We start from the raw sequence: 21715 nt of genomic DNA on the forward strand, positions 1-21715 counted from the left end.
AGGACATCTTGAATTTGACTGTGTGGCATCCAAATGGAGATTACCCACTAGACACTTAGAATATATCATTGAAGCTCCCATCAGAATTCAGGACCAGAGCAGAGATCTGGGAGTCTTAGGCATACAGAGGGGGAACAGTTGAATTAAGAAATAGAAGATCTGCATGTCACCTTTGAGACTGTTCCCTCCTAAGATGCAGTGTCCTAACTTTGAGGTTGGAGGACCTGGATTCAAATCCCACCTCTGCCTCATTAGCCCTGTGACTTTGAGCTGACTATGTCCCCTCCATAAGACTGTTTCCTCATCTGCAAAGTGAGAGGCTTGGTTTCCCATGCATAACCTTTCCTGTTTTTAGACCTCACTTCCCTTTCCCATAAAATGAAGGGGCTGGACTCAGTGATCTTGACCGTCTCTAGGTGTGTGGTCCTCTTCTTGATCAAGTCATGTGATCTTGAGGCTACAGTTTCCTTATCTGAAAAATGGGAATTATCGTACTTTCCTAACAACATTGGAAGGGAGGGAGAGAGGAAGGGAGGTACTGTGATCCCTCAACATTAAAGTCCTATAGACACATGCCTGTATAAATTCTCATTATCTGTTACTTTAGGGATCAGGCCTAGACTTGTGATTTCATTTGTGTAGGAAATTCCTGGTAAGGTAATGCCTTCTGCCAAAGCAGGTCAACACTTTTTCCTCAACTCATAGTCTCTGAAAGACCATTATAGTGCCTTAGAGGATAGCCCGGGAGTTCTGAGAAGCTCATCCAAGGTCACTCAGTAATTATGTGGCAAAAGTGGAATTTGAACCAATGTCTTTTGAGGCTGACTCTGCAGTCACTACACCCTTCTGGCATTTTTACAAAAACAAAATGAGGAATGACACTCGTTATCTAAGTTTAGCCCCAGGTGAGGGGGCTGGAAGTGGAAAAAAGGAGGCACCTTAAGCCATCCACACGACTAGAGGACTGTTATATGTGGAGCAAGGCCTGATGTCCAGACTGTCACAACCAAGGGTCTGCTTCTGTAGTTGTTTCAAACAACTTCACCTCAAGACATCAGTACTTGAGAACACTGCCTTTATCTGGGTCCTTGCTAGGGAAGGTAACATGAATGTGAATTCAGAAATGTTTTCATTGACTCATGGCCATTGATCTCTTTAAACATACTCATGAGAAACTTATCAACTAACCTGCTCCTTCCTTTATTCTTTTGGGATTTGACAGCTATAGGATAAGCCCTGAGAGCTCATCATCTGCCTTCTCTCTCCCACAGATGACAGCCAGCCCTTTGTGGAAAGTTTCTATGACATACCAGATTTGATCACTGTGCTTTCTGGAGTACAGGAGGTGATTGTGCCCTGCCGAGTCACTTCCCCTGACCTAAATGTCAAGCTGGATCTGGTAAGTTACTCTTTTGGGATCTCAGAGAGGCTTATTTAGAACTTAAATCTAAGGTGTCTTGAGATTCGGAGGGAAGATGAGGGAGATATGATTATTTTGTTTCTTTTCCAACTTTCCTCGGAGTTCTCTTAAGAGGGTATTTGCCACGACGATCTTCACCTGACCATCCAATTCATGTCTAATCAGATACTATGCGAAAAAGCCATGTTATTGCATCAACCTTCAGAGGCAACCTCCACAGGAAAATGCAAGGGAGTAGCATTTTGACAGGCCTATCAAAACTAGGGAGGGACATCTGTTTTTGAGGATCAACAACAGCAATAATAGCAACTTGTTATTCAGTCATTTTTCAATTATGTCTGACTTCGTGACCCTGTTTGGGGTTTTCTTGGCAGAGATACTGGAATGGTTTTCCAGCTCATTTTACATATGAGGCCAACAAAGTGAAGTGACTTGCCCAGGGTCACACAGCTAGTAAGTGTCTAGGTCAAATTTGAACTCAGGCCTTCCTGATTCCAGGCCCAGAGTTCTATCCACTGCACCCACCTAGCTGCCCCCTATAATAGCAACCAGCTCTCACTTATCTGTGATTTTAAAGTGTACAAAGTACTTTCCCCATAACAATTTTGTGAAGAAGGTAGTGTGTCATCACCCTTATTTTTACAAAGGAACAGACAAACTGAGGCTCAGAGAATGGAAGTGACTTGCCCAAGGTCATCCAAAAAAATCAATTCCAAGATTTGAATCTATGTCCCATGATACCAAGTCTGATGGTTTTCTCCCCCTAATATTTTTTTGTTTATTAGAGGAAGCTAGGTATCACAATGGCCAGAGTGCTGGACCTGGAATCAGGAAGACCTAAATTGAAATTTAGCCTCAGGTACTTACTAGCTGTATGATTTTGGGCAACTCACCTATAAAATAGAGATCATAATAGCACTTACCTCCCAGTATTGCTGTTAAGGATTAAATGAGATAACATTTGTAAAAAATGCTGAACACAATGCCTGGCACATAGAAAGTGATTAGTAGATGCTTATTTGCTCCTCCTTCCCCCATCCCAAACCCCCCCTTCCAACATACCATACTATCTCTCAAGGTATTTTGGTCCTCATATAACTGGGTAGATGTGCACACCTTCCCTGTTCTTAATGGTCTGTGACTCTGTAAGCCTGTTTTTGATAGTTGAGGTTGGTTTTAAATACTGCCAAAGGCCAAAATATTCCTAATTCTAAAACATCATGTCTCCCCCTCCCCGACCCCGGCCCTCTCTGGGCAGGCCCAGGCCACCTTGATGAATTGTCCTTCGTCCTCCTGCCTGTGAATAGCCAACTACTGGGGAAAGAAAGTCACATTTCTATTGCAACATTATCCCATTTTACTTCTGAAGAAACTGAAACTTGAGAGATCATGGGGTCATTTGTTTTTAAGCTAGACAGAACTTTCCAGATGAGCTAGTCTAGTTCCAAAGTCACAGCTAATCTAGTCCAAGCCCCTCATTTTACAGAGATGGAAACTGAGACTTAGGTAGTCAAAGTGACTTGCTAAGACTATGAGTGTCAGAGTTGGGACTTGAACCCAGGTCTTCTGGCTCTTCCTATCATACCAGAGCATTGTTTAAGAATGGCCCCTGAAGACTTATATGAACTGATACAAAGTAAAATAAGCAGAACCAGGGAAACAATATTCACTCCAACTCCAACTACATAAATGGAAAGATTTGAAAAATAAACCAAATACCCCAAACTGAGTTCTGTGTAATTGAAATGATCAAGCTGGGATCCGAAATGGAGGGAGAAAAATGTGCCTCCCTCCCATCTTTGGAGAGGTGGAGGACCCTGGGCATGCCAGATGTGCCTGCTTTTTGGGTTGGTTTTGATAAACTAGTTTTTCCCCTCTTTCTTTTATTTCTTTGTCATCAGGATGACTCTCCAGGGAAGGGAAGGAGAAGGGATATATTTGGAAATGAGCATGATGTCAAAACAAAATATATTAATTAAAGTGAGATTAAAAAAAAACGACTGACTCTCTATGATAGTTCTACTCCTGTCGGGGCGGGGGGGGGGGCTGTCTCGAAAGGAAAAAGGAAGGTGCTCCTGTGTTTTAGGGACCCACCTTTGAATAACAGGGCTGGTAAGGGAATGCAGGATGCAGTCTGGGGCAGAGGTATGCACCCAGCTGGCCCCTGCCACCAGCCTCCATCCCCTCCTAATGAGGGCGGGCCGGCCAACCGCACCCAGCCAGCCTCGGTGACTGCTTGGAGCCTCCATGTCTCCTTCCCATGCCAAGAGGAAGCTCCAGGCAAGGAAGGGACCCAGCTAATTTCGAACATCCTTTTTCCCAAATTAAACAGCTGCCAGCAGCCAAATTTCACCTTGAAAGGACAAAAGGGGTGGGGTAGGAAGGGGGACATCCTTGCTTGTCTTTTTCCAACACACTAACCTAAGAAGGCAAGAGTCAAACATTTCCCAAGGAGCCAGAACAGGCAAATAAGTGATGCTCAGAGCCTTGTTTCTATGCCATCTTGGGTTCAGGGAATGTCAGGGATAGGAGGGGCCTTAGAACAGGGAATGTCAGAGCTGGGAAGGAACTTAGAACAGGGAATGTCAGAGCTGGGAAGAAACTTAGAGCAGCGATTGTCAGAGTTGAGAGAGGCCTTAGAACAGAAAATATTAGAACTGGGGGAGGCTTTAGAACCCAGAACATCAGAACTGGGAGGGACCTTGGAGCTCCTGTAATCCAGGCCTCTCATTTCTCAGAGGAAGAAAGTCAGAATGCTTTCCCTTTTCCCCCTGACTGAGAATGATCATAGGCCCAAGCCCCAAATCCTTCTTTTGCACCAACCTTCTCCTAGTTCCATCAGGATGACAGCCAGGTTCTAGGCATTTGTTCCTCTAATTTGTGCCTCCTTGGCTTTATCTTCCTTATCTGTAAAAAGGTCGGGGCAGGGCTAGAGTGGATAAATTAATCCATCAAGCATTCATTAAGCATCTTCCAAGTGTCAGGTTTTGTGTTTGATGCTGGAGATAAAGAGACAAAATGAAAGTCCCTAACCTCAAGGAATTTCCCTTCTCTAGACCTCAAAGTGACCTCTGAGAATCAATAGGCCAAGTTTGCTTCAAGAAACATTTCCTAGGCCCCTACTGTATACAAGTCTTTGTGCTTAGTGCTAGGGATTTTAAGATAAAGAACATCAGCCTCAGGAATCCTAGAGCCTCCAACAAGTGCATAGGCTGTATAGACAAATAGGTATGATAAACAGTAAAAATGGCATCCAAGCAAAAGGCAGAAGCAGAAGAGGTCACATTTTATGAAGTCTTCTCTGCTAATGGGGCAGGTAGGTGGCACTGCAGTGGATAGAGCTCTGGGCCTGGAGTCAGGAAGACCTGGTCTTAGACATTTCCTGGGCAAGGCCCTTCACCCTGTTTGCCTCAGTTTCCTCATCTGTCACATGAGCTGGAGAAGGAAATGGCAAACCACTCCAGGATTTTTGCCAAGAAAACCCCCAAGGGCTCACAAAGAGACAAACATGACTGAAAATAACTGAACAACAACGTCTCCTAAAAGCAACAAATGATTACAGATAGGCATTAAACTTTACACAGCATCTTCAAATGAGATAGCCTATGTAAAGTGCTTTGCAAACCTTAAAATTATGTACATATGTCATTAATAATAATAATCTCCACACAAGGTCTTATTGGGGGAGGCAAGGTAGGTGTTATCAGAGTTTTACTGAGGACATGGCAAAGGTCATGGAAGTTGGGGATCAGCATAATCTAATGGAAAGGAGTTTTACTTGGGACCTTGAATCTATCCTAGATCTAGAACTTATAGGGATGTCAGAGGCCATCAAATCCAATCTCCTTATTTTACAGAGAAGGAAACTGAGGCACAGGGAAGGGAAATTACTTGCCCAAGATCACACAGAGGATCCTATGTCTAGATGGAGCTAGAAGAGACCCCAGAGACAACCTAGTCTAACCTTCTCCTTTTACAGAGAAGGAAATTAAGGCCTAGAGAGGAGCAGGGACTGGTCCTCTGACTGAATACAGTCCTTGGAGCCCAAGGACCTAGGTTGGAATTCTGGCTCCACCACTTACTTCCCATATGACCTGGGGCAATCTCTTCCCCACCCTGGGCTCCCATGCCTGGAATGCTCTCCTTCCTTATTTGAAATCCCTAGCTCCCTTCCAGCCTCAGTTCCAGCGTCACCTTCTGCATGAGGCTGTTCCTGAATCATGCTCCCCCCACCAGATGCTAGTGACCTTCCTCATCACCTCATGTCTGTGCTACTCTATAGATTTCTATATGTGTCCATTCTACATGTGTCTTAGGTTTCTATGGAGTCTATGTGTCCATTCTATACATGCCTTGGTTTTCTATGGGTTCTATATGTGTTCATTCTGTCTGTGTCTTAGGCTTCTATGGGTTCTATGTGTCCATTCTATATATGTTTTAGGTTTCTATATGTGTCCATTCTACATGTGTCTTAGGCTTCTATGAGTTCCATATGTGTCCATTCTATACCTGCCTTGGGTTTCTATGGGTTCTATAAGTGTTTATTCTACACGTGCCTTAGAGTTCTATAGGTTCCATATGTGTCCATTCCATATGTGCCTTGGGTTTCTTTGTGTTCTATATGTACCCATTGTATATGTGCCTTGGGTTTTTATATGTGTCCATTCCACACATGTCTTAGGCTTCTGTGTATTCTATATGTGTTCATTTTAGATGTACCTCATGTTTCCTTGTGTTCTATGTGTCTCTTCCATATGTCTATATTTCTATGTGTGTCTATTCTATGTGCTTTATATTTCTGTATGTTCTGCATATATCTTATGTTTCTATATGTGCCCACACTACATGTTCTATATGTTTTCCATGTGTTCTGCATGTGTCAACATGTTCACACATATATTGTCTACCCTGTTGGAATGGAAGTCCCTCAAGGCCAGGGACTAGTTCACTTTTATCTTTGTATGAATGCTTGCTAATTGGTTCATTGAAGTGATTGTATTAGAGCCAGTGTGTGTGTGGGGGGGGCCCATATTCACTTCGAAAGCAACAAATGAACACTTTCTCTATTGTGTTTGTATTCCTTTTACTATCCATTTTCCCATGCTGTTTGAATCTGGTTCTGGTCACAGTTGGGAATTTTGCAGTGACTGCTTCAGGTTTGACCTCTTCGGGCTAGATGACCTCCAAGGTGCCTTCTAGCTCAAAAATTTATGCAACTGTGATCTCTAAGATGCTCTTCAAGGTCCTCTCCAGCTCTGACTCCTATCAGAAGAACCAAAACCCTGGAGAGCAGGTCTCGCCCCCAGGGGCTCCTCCTCCATAGTCTTTCTTCTCCATGGTGCTGACTCTCCTGCCATGTTTGAGAGCTCATTCTTATCCTGTGTAGCCTGGTTTGTGCAGTACTGAGGCTGGATCTTTCATCTGTCTCCCTCTTCCTACAGTTCAACCTGGGCAAGTTCAACTATACAAGCAAAGACTGGAACCCCCGGAAAGGCTTCACAGTCATCCGCCCATCTTTCCAGTTCTTCAGTGATCTGCTCCAGTGTGTGACAGAAGTCAATGGGAAGACCTATATCTCCCTCTACCTGCCCCAGAAACTAGGTGAGTGGGCCTCAGCACACATGGAGCACCACCTGGAATGAGATCTTCACGTGCCCTTAAGGCTCGATCATAGGGTGCACATTATGTTAGAGGGGAGCAATTGGTAGTCAGGCCGGTTCTAGGTATTTTAGAGCAACAGTGTGACATAGAGTACCTGAGTTGGAATGACCCCCATTCAAGTCCTCCTGCTGCTGCTGATCATACTAGCCGCTTCATGGCCCTGGACAAGTCACTTACCCTTAAATTTCATATGCATCTGAGAACCCCAGAAAAAGAAACTGTAGAATTTCTGAGAACTTAGAGAAACCTGTGCCCTAGGAAACAGGAACCAGAGCTCTCTCTGCCACCTGCAACTTAGCCATGAGGAAACATGAGGAATTGGGCTTTTATACAAAAGTGAACTTCCTAACAAAGTTGTTAAAACACCGTAAAAGAAGGTCCCAGAATCCAATCCTGACCTGAGCATGAATCTCCTCTGCAATGCTCTGTTGACGGAGAGCTCACTCTCTTCTGGGTTAACTGATTTCAATTTTGGAACTTTTAGCTGTTATGAGATATGAAATCTGCTTGTCTTGTAACTCTCATCTCTTATTCCTAGCAACCTCTCAACTCCCAGTCCATACACCCTATTGAGTTAGTGGGAGATTCAGGAAAGATCAAAGGTCAGACTTTTTGGTAACAAAAGTTCATGTGACCCCGAGTCTTAAAACCTGAAAGGACTTTAGAGATCATTAAGCTTAAGCCCCTTCTTTTACGGATGTGGAAACTGAAGCTCATTTTGGTTAAATGACTTGCCTAGGATCACGCAGCTAGTGAGCATCTGAGGCAGGATTTACACCTAGGACTTCCTATCTCCCTTGTTTGTTGCCCTCTCCACCATATCATGCTGCCTCCATGGGAGACAATGCCCTCCTCACTCATCCTGTAGAATTAATACTCATCCTTTAGTCCAACTCTGATGCCACCACCTACAGGGTGGTCACCCTGATTTTCCCAGTTATTCCAACCACATATAGTTTTTGGTATCTCTCATGCATGTCTTTATATAGTATAGTGTATTATTCATGTTTGGATCTAAACCTAGTAAGTTAGGCTTCCTGAGGGCACAGAATATGTCATATCTCTACTTTGTGTTTCCTCCCGCAGTGGCCATCTTGGGGCTCTACACACAGTATGTGCTTCATAGATGTTTGTTGAATGGGATTGAACCCTGCAGTAACACCCCACAATCTTCTCCCCATGCACCCCAATGGTGTATTTGTAACCTTGGCTGGGGGGTGGGGGGTGGTGCCATGTGCTTGGCTACAAACAGCTTCTGAAGTTCTTTCTCAACCTTTGCGCTATCTGTCATTCCACATTTCCATCTGAGATGAGATGTGGATGAGGAATTGCCCAAGTTTCTTTTTTTCTCCGTCTTCCTATCCAGTGGAGTGGGCTTGTGGCTTCTTCCCTAGCCAGAGGAGAATTAGAGTCTCTATTCTGTCTTCCAGAAACCAAGAAAGGGAATATCTCCATCAGAGTCAATCACCAAAAACTGCTTGTGGGAGAAACCCTGAGCCTGATCTGTGCTGCTGAGACCACATTCAACGGGCGCATCAAGCTTGACTGGGAGTACAAGAGGAAAGGGGTGAGACCTCCAGTCCAGGCTTCCCCTCTGCCAGCCATCTGATGTTCTAGAGCATAGGTTCCCAAAGTGGACGATACCATCCCCTGGGGGCCCTGGAATGATTCAGGAGGGTGGTAGTAACCTTGGGTGCAATTGTGGGGGGCATTGAATAAAAATAAGAGTTAATTTAACCTAACCCCACGGGGCAGGGCACTGAGTAATTTTTTTTGAAAAGGGGATGGTAGGCCAAATATGTTTGGGAAGCTCTGCTTCTAAAGCCTCCTCGGGCTCCAGCTGTCTATGTGTCTGCTGGATTCTAGCTCTAGCATTAGACAGTCTAGAGTCCGAAGTTCCTTCCAACTCCAACCCTATACTCTGAGGAGCCTCTTGGCTTGAGCATTTTCTAGGCTATGTTCTAAGGCCTCTAGTTCTGATATTCTCTGTTCTCCTGGCTGTGGCACTCTGTGTTCTGAGGTTCCTCCCAGCTCTGACATTCTGAATTCTAAGGGTTCTCCATGATCGAAAGTCCCTGCCAGCTGACCAGTGATTGTGGTTGTTTCTTTCTGTTTCAGCCATGGCTAGCTGTTAGCCACCACTGGGCTCCTGTTCCAAGGAGTTTATGTGATAGAATAGCTTGGCACTGTCTCAGAATTCACCCCCACCAGCAGTCACTTTCCTGTGATCATGGCTTTTGGGTCTTGTTCTTGATCATTTACTTTCCCAAGTTTGAGCCCTTTCTTCTTGATGAGAGCCTGGGCACAATGGCACCATTGGTGAGGTGACCTCTACCTCTACCTCCCTAACTCAAACAGAATTCTGATTCATAGGTTTATGGAATTTAGAGGGGAAGCGTCTTAGAACAGGACGCTTGACCTGGGCTTGAACCCCACCTCTGACACTCACATGGGTCACATGTGACTATTGTCAATCAGGAAACCTGTATTCCCAACCTCCAGCCGAGGTCAGCAGCCATATTTGTGGTCTGGCCTAGCTAATGTATATCTCCCATTCTGGGCCCTAACCACCTTCACAAAGAGAATCCTATTCGATTCCAGTTGTTTCATGGCCATGAAATCCCTGAGGGTGGGGCTTGAGCCATAGGCATGTCTGTGCCCTCCCCCAAGGCAAGCTCAGGTCTGGGTCCATGGGAGGAGCTCAGCAGATACTTCATGGAACCTGGAAGGGTTTGCTTGGCTTTGACTGTGCTTTCACCCATCTCACAGAATACGGCAAATCCCAGGTGCTGTGAAGTTAAGAGGAACCTGGACCAAAGGACCCCCGTGTACAAAAGCTACAGTAACCTGACCATCTGGAATGTGACCATGGAGGACAGTGGACTCTACCGATGTCAGGAAGGCAATGGTTCAAGCCTCCAGGCCAGCATCAACATCACTGTGTTAGGTAGTACACAACTCTTACATGTAGTGTTTTACAGGCCTCCTACCTCTGACATTCCCTGTTCTAAGTCCCTTCCCTGGTCTGACATTAATTGTTCTAAGTTCCCTCCCAGCTCTGACATCCCCTGTTCTAAGGCGCCTGCTAGCCCTGACATTCCCTATTTTAAGGCCCCTCACAGCTGTGACATCCCCATTTCTAAGTCCCCTCACAGCTGTGACATCCCCATTTCTAAGTCCCCTCCCAGCTCTGACATTCTCTGTTCTAAAGTCCTTATAAGCTCTGACCTCTGACCTACTCCATTGTAGAAATACTCTGGTTCTTTTGATACTTTTAACAAATAAAAGCCTACTCTTACCTCTCTACACTGTATGTGCCTCCTGGTATGATCTCCAACAGTCCTAATTGCAGCCAGTGCCATACAAACTGGAAAGATCATTGATAATGTTATTATGTGGTTTTCTAAGTCAATCTGAGCATACAGGGATCCTTGTGTGCAGCTGAATGGCCCCATCTCTATTTGAGTTGGACACTATTAGGCTACACTCCCAGCTGCTAGGTCCCACTCTTTTCCCTTCACTGCCGTTGTTTTCAAGGTCAGTTGCCAAGTCCTGTCCATTGGGTCTCCATGAGGTATGTCTCCCGTTCTTCCCCTTCTCTCCTTCCACATGCCGACCCTTCTAGTGCAGGCCTCTCACCTACTAAGTCAGGCAGTTAGCATTTCCTAAGCTCCTGCTGTGTGCCAGGTAGCATGCCAAGTCCTGGGGATACAAAGAGAGACAAAAGCCAGTCCTTGCTCTTAAGTTCAATGGGGGAGCCATTTTGCAAACAACTATGTCCAAGCTAGTTGCATATGGAATCAGCTGGAGTTCTCCAGGAAGAAAGACCCAAAGATTAGAGAGGGTGGAGTGGGCCAGGCTTCCTGGAGAAGGTACATCTGGAAGTGAGACCTGAAGGGGGCCAGGGAAGCCAGGACAATGCACCAACGTCCTGATTGGCCCCGCTGCTCCCAGGCTCTCCCAGAATCCCCACCCCACCCCCAAGCTGCTCTAGAGCCTTTCCCTACAAACTGCTCTCTGTGATATTTCAGGCCCCAGTGTTCCTTTTCAGGCCTTTTGTAAATTTTGTTGTCATTCAGTTGTTTCAATCGTGTCTGACTCTCCATAACTCCATTTGGGGTTTTCCTGGCAAAGATAGCGGAGTGGTTTGCCATTTCCTTCTCTAGCTCATTTGACAGATGAGGAAACTGAGGCAAACAGGGTGAAATGATTTGTCCAGCTGGGATGTGTCTGAGGTTGGATTTGAATTCACAAAGATCCAGACTCCAGGCCCAGCACTCTCCATGATCTCTGCATTCTAGTCTAACTGACTTACTTGCTATTCGTATATACAATATTTCATTTCCTGTCTCCATGACTTTGCTCAAGCAGTGCCCCATGCCTGAAATGTTCCTTCTCTTCATCTTCCCATCTTAGTATCCCTCAAGGTTCAGCTCAAGTGCCTCCCTACAGGGCCATGCTTATAATCCCAGATACTAGTGCCCTCCTATGCATAATGACATTGTACATGTTTAGGATTTATTTTTCTGTGTATATGTTGGCCCTGAATACATAGGATCATTTTTGTCAGCCTGGCATACAGTAAGTGCTTAATAAATGCTTGTTGAAGGTCTTGTCATTGTTATTTCATTGAAGTGCACAAAGCCCACAAGGGCCTAGTGTATGTAGTGGGTGTCCTCCTAAGCCATGTTTCTGCTCACATTCAATTTCCAGAGAAAGCATATATCAACGTGACCTACAGACGCAACACTGTCTACGAGACCATTGCTGGCCATGGGATGCAAAAGCTATCTGTGAGAGTGGATGCTTTCCCTAGGCCCAATGTCACCTGGTGAGTTGGCTTTCTTCTCCTCCCCTCCTCTCCTCTACCTCCCCTTCACCTCCTGTCCCTTTCCCCTTCCCTCTCCTCCCCTCCTCTCCTCTCCAAGTCCCTCTCCACTCAGATCTTCAAGAAGAATGGATGGGATCAGTCCTAACTAGGACAGAGAAATCCCTTTGTATTTATGTGACCCATATGTTGGGTGTCACTACCTGTGTTCATGTCATCCCCTCTGTAATAGGATGTGAGCTCCTTGAGAGGAGGGCCTGCTTCATTTGTGTCTCTGTACCCAGTGCCTAAGACAGTGCTAACCTGTCCTTGTGAAATACATGGAAGAAGGAAATGGCAAACCACTCTAATGTCTTTGCCAAGAAAACTCCAAATGTGGTCACAAAGGGTCAGACGTGACTGAAAAATGGCTGCACAACCACACAAAAATGAATACATTGACTCTTCCAAGGTCCTTTATTATTTACACCTGGAGGTGTTAGGCTTTCCTATCAATGGGAAAACTTTCAAAATGATCTGTTATCTCTTTTTCTTGTTGCAGGTTAACTGGGAGTGTAAAGAGCCACCTCCTAATTGATCATTCTCTGCCCTTCTTGACAGGTACAAGGATGGCCAGCTGATCTCAGAAAACCTCACATACCATTCTGACCCATTAAGGTACAGACTCATCATCACAGATGTGAAAGTGAAGCATTCTGGGAATTATACCATTGTCCTCAGCAACACCCAGCAGGGCCTCTATGAAAACCGAACCATCCAACTACTTGTTTATGGTGAGTTGCCAGGTTTGGGGGCCTTCTTCCTAACTTTGCCCCTCTTTCATCTCTGCTCTCTAATTGTATCTGTAAGTCAAAGAAAAGGAGAAACTGGCTAACTTGAAAAGTGAGCTAAAATAGCCCTGTCATTGCCCCACAGCCTCATGGGAGCTCTCTGTCAAGAAGCTTCGGAGGAAGACCCAGTCTGGCAGCAGCAGTGAGATAGCCTCCTGACTCTTCTGCCAGGCTTCTGGGTAGTTCATTCATATGTTCATGACTCTAGAGTTAGAAGGACCTGTAGAGGCCATCTGGTTGAATGCCCTTGTTTTACAGCTAAGGAAACTGAGGAAGCCTAGGGAGTGAAATGATTTGCCCTGTTAGGATTGAAGGAACCATTAATCTCCTAGTCATCCTTGACTCCTCTCTCCACAGATCTTATCATTTCTGTTTCCAAGGTTTTTCCCATATGGCCCCTATCCATTCACATAGTCACTGCTTGTCTGGACTATTGCATCCTATCATGTTTGGGTTCAACCCCAAACTGTGTGAGCTCCTTCACTCCTATTAGCCTTAGTTGCTCCATCTGTCAGATGGAGATGATACGGTTTATCGCTTCCACATCATGACTTTCCCCATTTCCATATATCATGGGTTGGCATGAGAAATTAAGCGGGAATTTTGGAGTTTTCCAGAAGCCACAAAGGACACGCAAAAGGCAACAGCTGACACAGAAAAAGCTTAGAAATTCAGAAATGCATAAACTTTATGTATAATATGGTATAATATCAATATATTTTTATCTTTTAATATCATAATAATTCAGACTTCTTAAGTACAAAAATTTTAAGTGGATTTTCCAGTTTGCAAGGGTGCCGTAACCCTTGCCCCTTCAATGTGGAGGGGATAGCTGTCATATTTGTACTACCTACTTCATCAAGGCATTGAAAAGAAGGTGCTTTGGGGACTGGGAAGTTCTTTGGAGCTTAATGGATGGAGTACTTGCTTTGGCACTTGGCCCCCATGGTATGTACCACCCCCCCCCCCCATGCTCTAGAGTGCAGCCCAAACCAGATTAAAATGTAATTGGGAGTTAATAGCAGAAATAAAAATAAAATAAGACAGGAGTATGGGACCTGTGGCCTTGAGGCCACATGTGGCCCTCTAGATCCTCAAGTGTGGCCTTTTGACTGAGTCCAAGTTTTATGGACCAACTTCTTTTCTTAAGGAGATTTGTTCTGTGAAATGGGATTCAGTCCAAGGGCCACCTTTGAGAACCTAGAGGGGATTTGTTCTGTGAAGTTGGATGCAGTCCGAGGGCTGCACTTGAGAACCTAGAGGGCCACATGTGGCCTTGAGGCCTCTCAGGTTCTCCACCCTGTATGGAACATAAGTAATTTTGAAAAAATGTAGGTAAATGTTAAGGTGTGGTTTTCTGAGGCCCACTGTTTCTAGTTGAGTGGGATAACCCAGTCCTGGGTAGTTCTGTAAGGTTCTATGTTGCAGAGGTGTTAACCTGCATCAGTAGAGAGAGTTTCTTCCATCTACGCCAATGAAATCACAGGTTCAGGTTGTGTATCTGTTATTATTGGTGTGAATATTGTTGAATTCCAACTTGTCACACAAGGTCACCCTGCTAGTCAGCAACACATTTCTAGGTCTTCCTTTCCACCATCAGGAAAATCTCAAATTATTATCTCCATTTTGCCAATGAGGAAACTTCCTCCCAGAGAATAGGAGTGACCTACCCAAGGCCACATGACTACCATGGAGAAGAGCCAGGTTGCCTAGCAACTTGAATTCATCAACTTGTCCGCAGAATGCAAATGAGGAAACAGCTCTCATTGGGGGGGCGGGAGAGATACCTGCCATGTGGTTTAGTGTCGTATGCCAAAGCAGTCACCCCAGGCATCCAGGTGGCAGCCCATTTCTCCTCTGCTTCCTGAGTTTGTGGAAGGAACAGTGCCCCCTCAACTGACCTAATGTTGGGGTGTCCTCTGGGGGACCCCAATGTTTGGGAGCCCTGGTCACTGGCATGATTCTGGGCCATGAGGAGAGGGAGGCTGAAATCCAGATTTTCCTTGGAATAGAGCCAGGCTAATTAGAACTTAAAAATGCTAGAGCTATGGGACCCTAGGCAAGTCCCTTTACATCTCTGCAGTTTCGAGGCCACCTGTGGTCCTCTAGGTCCTCAAGTGCAACTCTTTGAATGAATCCAAACTTCCCAGAACAAATCCCCTCTAGGTCCTCAAGGGTGGCCCTTGGACTGAATCCCAACTTCACAGAACAAGTCTCCTTAAGAAAAGGAGTTGGTCCATAAAACTTGGACTCAGTCAAAAGGCCACACTTGAGGATCTAGAGGGCCACATGTGGCCTCAAGGCCACAGGTCCCATACTCCTGTCTTATTTTATTTTTATTTCTGCTGTTTACTCTTTCCCAGTTACTTGCTCATTGAGTTGAGTAGGGCTCTCCTCATCAGCTCTGCTTCATTTATTTATTTTTTTGCAAGGGAGTTGGGGTTAAATGACTTGCCCAGGGTCACACAACTACTGTGCTTCATTTATAACAGAGACTTATCCCCCATCTGCAGAAGGGAGCTGGCGAGGAGTAGACAGCTGAAGCAACTTGTCTATGGTTACAGATCTGGCTAAGTAGAAGAACCAAGATTTGAATCCAGCTGTCCTGGTCCTGTGGTATAGTGGAATGAGAGCAAGATTTGAAGCCAGGGGACCTGGGGTTTGATTTGCACTTTGCCTGCTTATTTCCTATGTGACCCTGAACAAGTTCCTTCCCTTTTCTGGGCCTCAGTTTTCCCAACTGGCTCTGAATCTATGGCCAAGTGACCCCCAAAATCTCAGATCTAATGTTCTTCCCTTTAAACCTGACTTCCTTTCATCTCGATGCCTCAGTTTCCACATCTGTAGAATGGCAATAATGTTGATACTAATAATTCTAGGCCAATAATAATGTGATTGTTGGGATAGAATCCTCCTAGGTTAATAATAGCAGCGGTGTATGGTAGGATGAGCTTGACTGGATGATATTAATAGTAAGTATGTTGGCTGTCTATAGAAATAGCTCACGAGTCAGTTCCCCCCACCATCAGCATCATGTAATTCTTCTCCTAATCCTCCCCACCCCCATCAAAGTTAAAGAGATGAGGGGGAAGCCATTCCCAGAATATTTTAGAGGAGGGGAAAAATATCCCACCCCCTCTCCTTCTGGAAGTGGCTCCCCAGCCAAAATGTGGACGGGAAATTGTTTTCCACCATCTAGGCCAGAGCAGCGTGCCAGCGCACACTTGTCTTCCTGGGGGAGCCAAAGTGGAATCATCAAACCCAACCCCTGTTTCACTGCCCCTCCCTGCCCTGTCCAGTCCCATCTCCAGCGAGTTGTTTGGCCTTCACCCTGACAATCCACTCCTCCTCAGGCTCTCCATAGCTTGCACTTAATTAGGGCCAGCATTTGCTCTGGGTCATGGGGAGGTTTGGGGATTTGGGGGGTGGGCTGGGGATTTGGGAGGCCCAGTTTCCTGGGCCATTCCTGTAGAGTCCATCCCTCTGCCAGAATGGGGAGGTACAGACCCCCTACTCTGGTGTCACATGGAGGCCAGCTGGGAGGTGGGGCCTGGCAAGCAGCTTTGTCCTATGACAACGGCACAGGCTCCATGTGCCACCGAAGCCCGGGCGCTGACCTTACAGGCAGACCTCAGGGGTCTCGGGAGAGCCCGGCATAATGAGAAAATCATGGCAGCTATTTCCATCACCTTGGAAGGAAGCAGAGAAGACAAGGGGTCAGGGGGAGTGAGGGGTGTGTGTAGGGAGGAGGGATAGTGCCAAAAATCTCAACTATGCCTCTTGGGTTCTTCCTGTTACTCCTTTTTTCTGACTTGGTTCCCCTCCCCCTTTCCCCACCCCCACCCAGCCCCTCCACCACCAATGACTTTGGAGAGAAAAAGTCAGCAGCAGTCAGCTTACTCTCCCCAAATCCCTGAATCAGAGGGTTGGGAGCAGGCACAGTGGCCTATTAGGCTGCCCATGCCCGAAAGAAATCCCCACTATAGCAGAGCTGACAAGCAGCCAGCCCCCAAGTAGGGAGAGCCCACCGCCTGTCAGAGCAGACCCTTGTGCTCTTGGACAGGAAGTTCTCCCTGACCTCCAGCCCAAGCTTGTCCCTTTGTACCTCCCCGCCCCAACCTCCCCAAACACTACTGCTTAGGCTTTTTGGGGTCAAGTAGAAAAAGTCTGATCCTTATTCCATGTGATAGCCCTTCAAATACTTGAATACATAACTCATTTTCCCTCTGAGTCTTCTCTGCTCCAGGCTCAACATACCCAGTTCCTTCATTCCTCATAGAACTAGGACGAAGGCCTTTCCCTGTCCTTACTACTCTGGACACTCCATAGCTTAGCAATATCCTTCTCAAGCCCCGGTGCCCAGAATGGAACCCAGATTGTCCAGATCGGGGCTGACTGGGTCAGAGTAGAGCAGGATCATTATCTCCTTGTTTCTAGAAGTAATGCCCCTCTTAAATGCAGTCCAAGGGCAAATTCACTTTCTGAATAGGGGAAGGGGAGAGGGAGAAGGCAACTTGAAGATGCAGTGAATAAAGACTTGAGTTCAAATCTGTTCTCAGACACTTATTAGTTGTGTGAGGCAAGTCACTTCACCTCTGTCTGCCTCAATTTCCCCATCTGTAGCAAGAGGATAAGTAATAGCCCCTCTCTCCCAGGATTGTCATAAGGATCAAATGAGACAATTATAAAGTTCTTAGCACAGTACTTGGCACATAGTGAACACTATATAAATATTATTATTATAACTTGGCTGCCATATCGCTCTGCTGACTCATTGAAACCCCCAGATCCTTTTCAAAACAACTGTGGTCTGACCATACCTTGCCTATTTTATACTTTCAATTCAATTCATCAAAAAATGATTAAGGACATTGACTACCTACTACATATCCCCCTGTAACACACAGTTCCAGGGTTCAGCAAATATTGTCTCTTGATAGATGATGGCATTCTTCCCCACACCACCCCTCACCAATCTCTACTCACAGAACCATTCATTCGGTCATCAAAATTAAATAAATATTTATTTATCTGATCCTAGCACTCTAGGTCAAGAGCTAGATGGGACCTCATAGACCTAGTTTAAGCCCCATCATTTTACAGAGAAGGAAACTGAGGCACAAAGCACTGAAATGATTTGCCCAGAGTCGCACAGTAAGTGTCCGAGGTAGGATTTGAACCCAGGTCTTCTTGATTCTGAGTCCACTTGGAGTTCCATCTGAATCTGGGGGAGTCTTTCTACAGCCAGACAGCCCCACAGAATGTCTGCAGTGGAAATGACCTTGCAGACATCCCTTCATTAACAATCCCTACAAAAGGGCTATTAAATATCCAGTCTTTACTTGGGGACCTTCAGTGAGGGGGATCCATTACCTCCAACAGCAGGCTATTCTGCATTTGTATAACCCTAATAATTAAGAATATTTTTCTTACTTTTAAGTTGCATCAAGCCTGAATTTGTCTAGTTTCCCCATTAGAGACTTTCCTCCAAGTTGATCACATATTATCATTGATTATTGATTGATTATTCCTTGGTCATAGCCATTGAGCCAGCCAGATTTGAATCCACTAAACTGTGCTGTGGTTGAGCCCACATTCCTTCATCATTTCCACAAGAATAGCTTGAGAGATTCTAGCAAAAGCTTTCCTTTAATCTAGGGAAGCAATATTACACCAGGGCTTCTTAATCTGGGTCCATGGACTCCAAGGTGTGCACAAATCGATTTCATTTCAAGTCTACGAACTTGGATGGGGAAAAAATTACATCGCTATTTTGACTAACGTCTCATTGAAACTGAGTGTTTTCTTTCGATTATAAATTAAACAAAAAAACAATTATTATGAGAAAGAGGTCCATCAGCTGAACCTGACTTTCAAAGAACTGCAGAACACAAAAGGCAAAGAATCCCAGCTTTATAGTATTCCACTGACTTGACAGCACAAATGGAAATAAGTTTAGCGTACCATGAGCTATAGTTTCTTGATGAAGCCATGTTGGTTCTTTTAGGTTGCTGCTTCCTTTTCTGGTGTTCGCTAACCATCCTTTGGCACCACTTGAGTTTTTGACAGTCTGTCAGTGATTGCTGAGATCAGCTCAGCAATCACACTGGCTCATTCTTTCAGTACGCAAGGATGGAGTAGGAACAAGGATGAGGTTCCTCCAGCCCTTGGATTGCAGCACACACTGCTTATACAACTGGCGAGAGATAGGGCAAGAGAGTGGGAAGAAAGGGCTGTGTTTTGAGTTCCATAGGGGGCCATTTCTCCTGATTTCTCTCGTGGGCCCATTCTAGAGAGCTGTGAAGTCCTATCTGGGTCTCCTGTTAACCTGAGCAGTCCACTGAGCCCTCTTTGTCTAGACTGAGACCTCCCAGTTTCTGTCAGTATCTGGAGAACTCCTTCAATGCCCCCTCCTCTTCCACTCCCCCCCCCATCCACACTCCCACTATCCTGAGCAGCTGAAGCAAGAAAGCTCTCGGCCTCATTGGGAGCCAAGATGCTCGCCCTACCCCCACTCCAGCTCCCCCAATCCCAGGGTTAAAGTCCTTGAAAAGAATGGGATCTGGACCATCTAGCAGTAAGGGCCTACTAACTGTCCTCAAGGAATTCTCAGCCTGTTGTGAGGTGAAAAGCACTAAGTTTGGAGTCTAAAGAAGGATTTCAAATCCTACGTCTGCTGTTTATTGCCTGGGCCTTTCCGTGGGCAAGGGACTTTCCCTCTTTGGGGTTAAATGAAAGGGTTGGATTGCGTGATGTCTAAGGTCCCTTTCATCTCTGATATTCTCTATTCCAGGGTCTCTTTCAGCCCTAGTTGGTCTAAGGCCCCTCCCAGCTCTGATATTCTCTGTTCTAAGGTCTAGAGTCTAGATCTGGGATTCCATGGTTTTATCATTTTGAAATACTTTTTTGACAGTGCCACTCCCCCATCCCAAAATATGCAATAACCTTTTATTGCCTAAAGACTAAATTTTGGGCTCCTTAGCCTGGCGTTCAAGGCTTCTGATAGTTTGACCCCGAGTCCCCCTTTCAATCTTATCTCCTCCTACTCCCCAAGACAAATCCTTCACTTATCCCCATCCACACTGGCAGCAACATAGGCAAGCCCACCACTTTCCTCTGCCTTAAATGAGATTAGATGTGCCAATCAGTGACAGGTCTCTCTCCTGTGACCCAATAGGAAGGAAGCCACTCAGCTTTTTCATCAAGAGGTACCCCAAATCAGGCTGAATGGATTCCCCAATAAGTGAAAGGGAAAAAAGACCCTCCTTGGGAGCTATCAGGCATGCTGAGCTTGCAGGGTGACTTCCCTAATGTAACCTGAGAAAGAAACTATAGAGGAGACACTTGGCAGCCGCCTGTCTTTTCCTCTGCTTGGGCAGATCAGCTGTTATTCCAGGGCTGGGCTGGCAGCTGGCCTGGTCAGCTTCCTGGAGGAGAGGTCAAACAGGATCCCAGCTGTCCCCACCACAGAGCTCAAGGGGTCGCTTAGGCCTGGTCACCCCATGTCTTGTCTTTCCTGCCTTAAATTCGCTTGGGTGGGATGGCGCAGGCTGGATTAACACAGTCCTTTTCAGGGGTCTTCCCTCATGTAGAAGCAGAGAATGCTTGAGTTAGAAGAACCAAGAAGGAATGTTGGAGTGGGAAGGACTCCTAGAATATAGGATTTCAGAGCCAAAAGGAACCTTCAAACAGAAAGATATTCACAGATCTGGGAAGGATTTTAAGTGGTTATCTAGTAAAATACTCTCATTTTACAGGTGAGGAAACTGAGGCCCACAAGAGAGGAGACGAGACTTGCAAGCTAGTTAGAGGTAGCTGGTGGTGTAGTGGATAGAGCACTAGGGGAGTCAGGAAGATCTGAATTCTGATCTGGCCTCAGACACTTCGTAGCTGGCAAGTCACTTCAACTCTGTTTACCTTAGTTTCCTCATCTGTAAAATGTACATGATAATAATACCAGCCTCACAGGGCTGTTGAGAGGATCAAATGAGAGAATATTTGTACTTGTTTAAAAAGTGCTTCACAGAGTGCTTGGTATAGAGTAGGCACTATATGCATGTTTATTCTCTCCCTCACTGGTTAGTAGCAGATTATTGAATCCTTTATCTAGAACCTCTCTGTTGCCCCCAAAATGCCTCATAGCCATAGCTGTTAAGCTGTAGAGAAGAGGGGAGAGAGGCTGGAAAAGATGATTACGGTACTGCCCCTGTTGGAGAAATCAGGTAGGTGAAGAGGTGATGTGGCTGCCTTCCCAAAAAAGAATAGGAAGCTGGGAAAAAGAGATCCAAAGACCAGAGGAGCTGAGAAGCAAACAATATAACTTCAGCTCCTCTCAACAGAAGGAGGTTGGTCTAGTTGGCCTTCAATGTCTCTTTTAGTTTCAGATGTAGGAACTTAGCCTAGGAGCCAGCTGGGGGTGAAACTGACTAGAAAAGCAAACTGTGGCATTGCAAATCCCTCCCTCCTGATGTCCCCCACTTCTCAGCCCTTATTTCTTCAAGCCTTAAATGTATATTTGCTTTGTAAAGTAAAAATAAAAATCAGTCCCCATGTAACCTGAAGTACTTCCCAGAGGCCAGGAGTTCCAAGCACTTGCATTTGCATCCTTGCTCTGGAATCCCTTTGCCTTTCCTATCCCCTCCCTTCCTATAGGCAAATAAAAAAGCTGCAGAATAAACTGTCTATGCAAGAACTGTGAAAATGGGAGAAGATGGAGAGGAGGCTAGAGGATGCCTCTCTGGCTCCAGTGGGTTTCCTAATTGGTTGCTTCAGTTTGTTGTACTTGGAGTCGTGGAGATCTGGGTTTAGATCCTTCCCTTGATATTTACTAGCTGTGTGACCCTGGATCAGTCACTTTACCTCTGGGAGCCTCAGTTTCTTCTTTAGTAAAAGGAAGGGGTTGGTCATCTATCGATGACCTCTTAAGTTGCTTCTAGCTCCAGATCAGCATTCCTATGTGTGGCGTTGGGTCAGTCC

General features: G+C 45.6%; 1 protein-coding gene across 1 annotated transcript in view; it reads left to right on the top strand.

Moving 5' to 3' along the window:
• Positions 1 to 21715, top strand: part of LOC140515696 (vascular endothelial growth factor receptor kdr-like) — a 193888-nt gene that overhangs the window by 90313 nt on the left and 81860 nt on the right. Inside the window, exons 4-9 of the mRNA XM_072626531.1 lie at positions 1272 to 1399; positions 6862 to 7021; positions 8512 to 8648; positions 9851 to 10028; positions 11795 to 11912; positions 12510 to 12682. Of these exons, the coding sequence (XP_072482632.1) occupies positions 1272 to 1399; positions 6862 to 7021; positions 8512 to 8648; positions 9851 to 10028; positions 11795 to 11912; positions 12510 to 12682 (894 nt within the window). The remainder of the gene's footprint in view (positions 1 to 1271; positions 1400 to 6861; positions 7022 to 8511; positions 8649 to 9850; positions 10029 to 11794; positions 11913 to 12509; positions 12683 to 21715) is intronic.

The sequence above is a fragment of the Notamacropus eugenii genome, chromosome X (assembly GCF_028372415.1).
Source record: "Notamacropus eugenii isolate mMacEug1 chromosome X, mMacEug1.pri_v2, whole genome shotgun sequence".
Classification (NCBI taxonomy): Eukaryota; Metazoa; Chordata; class Mammalia; order Diprotodontia; family Macropodidae; genus Notamacropus; species Notamacropus eugenii.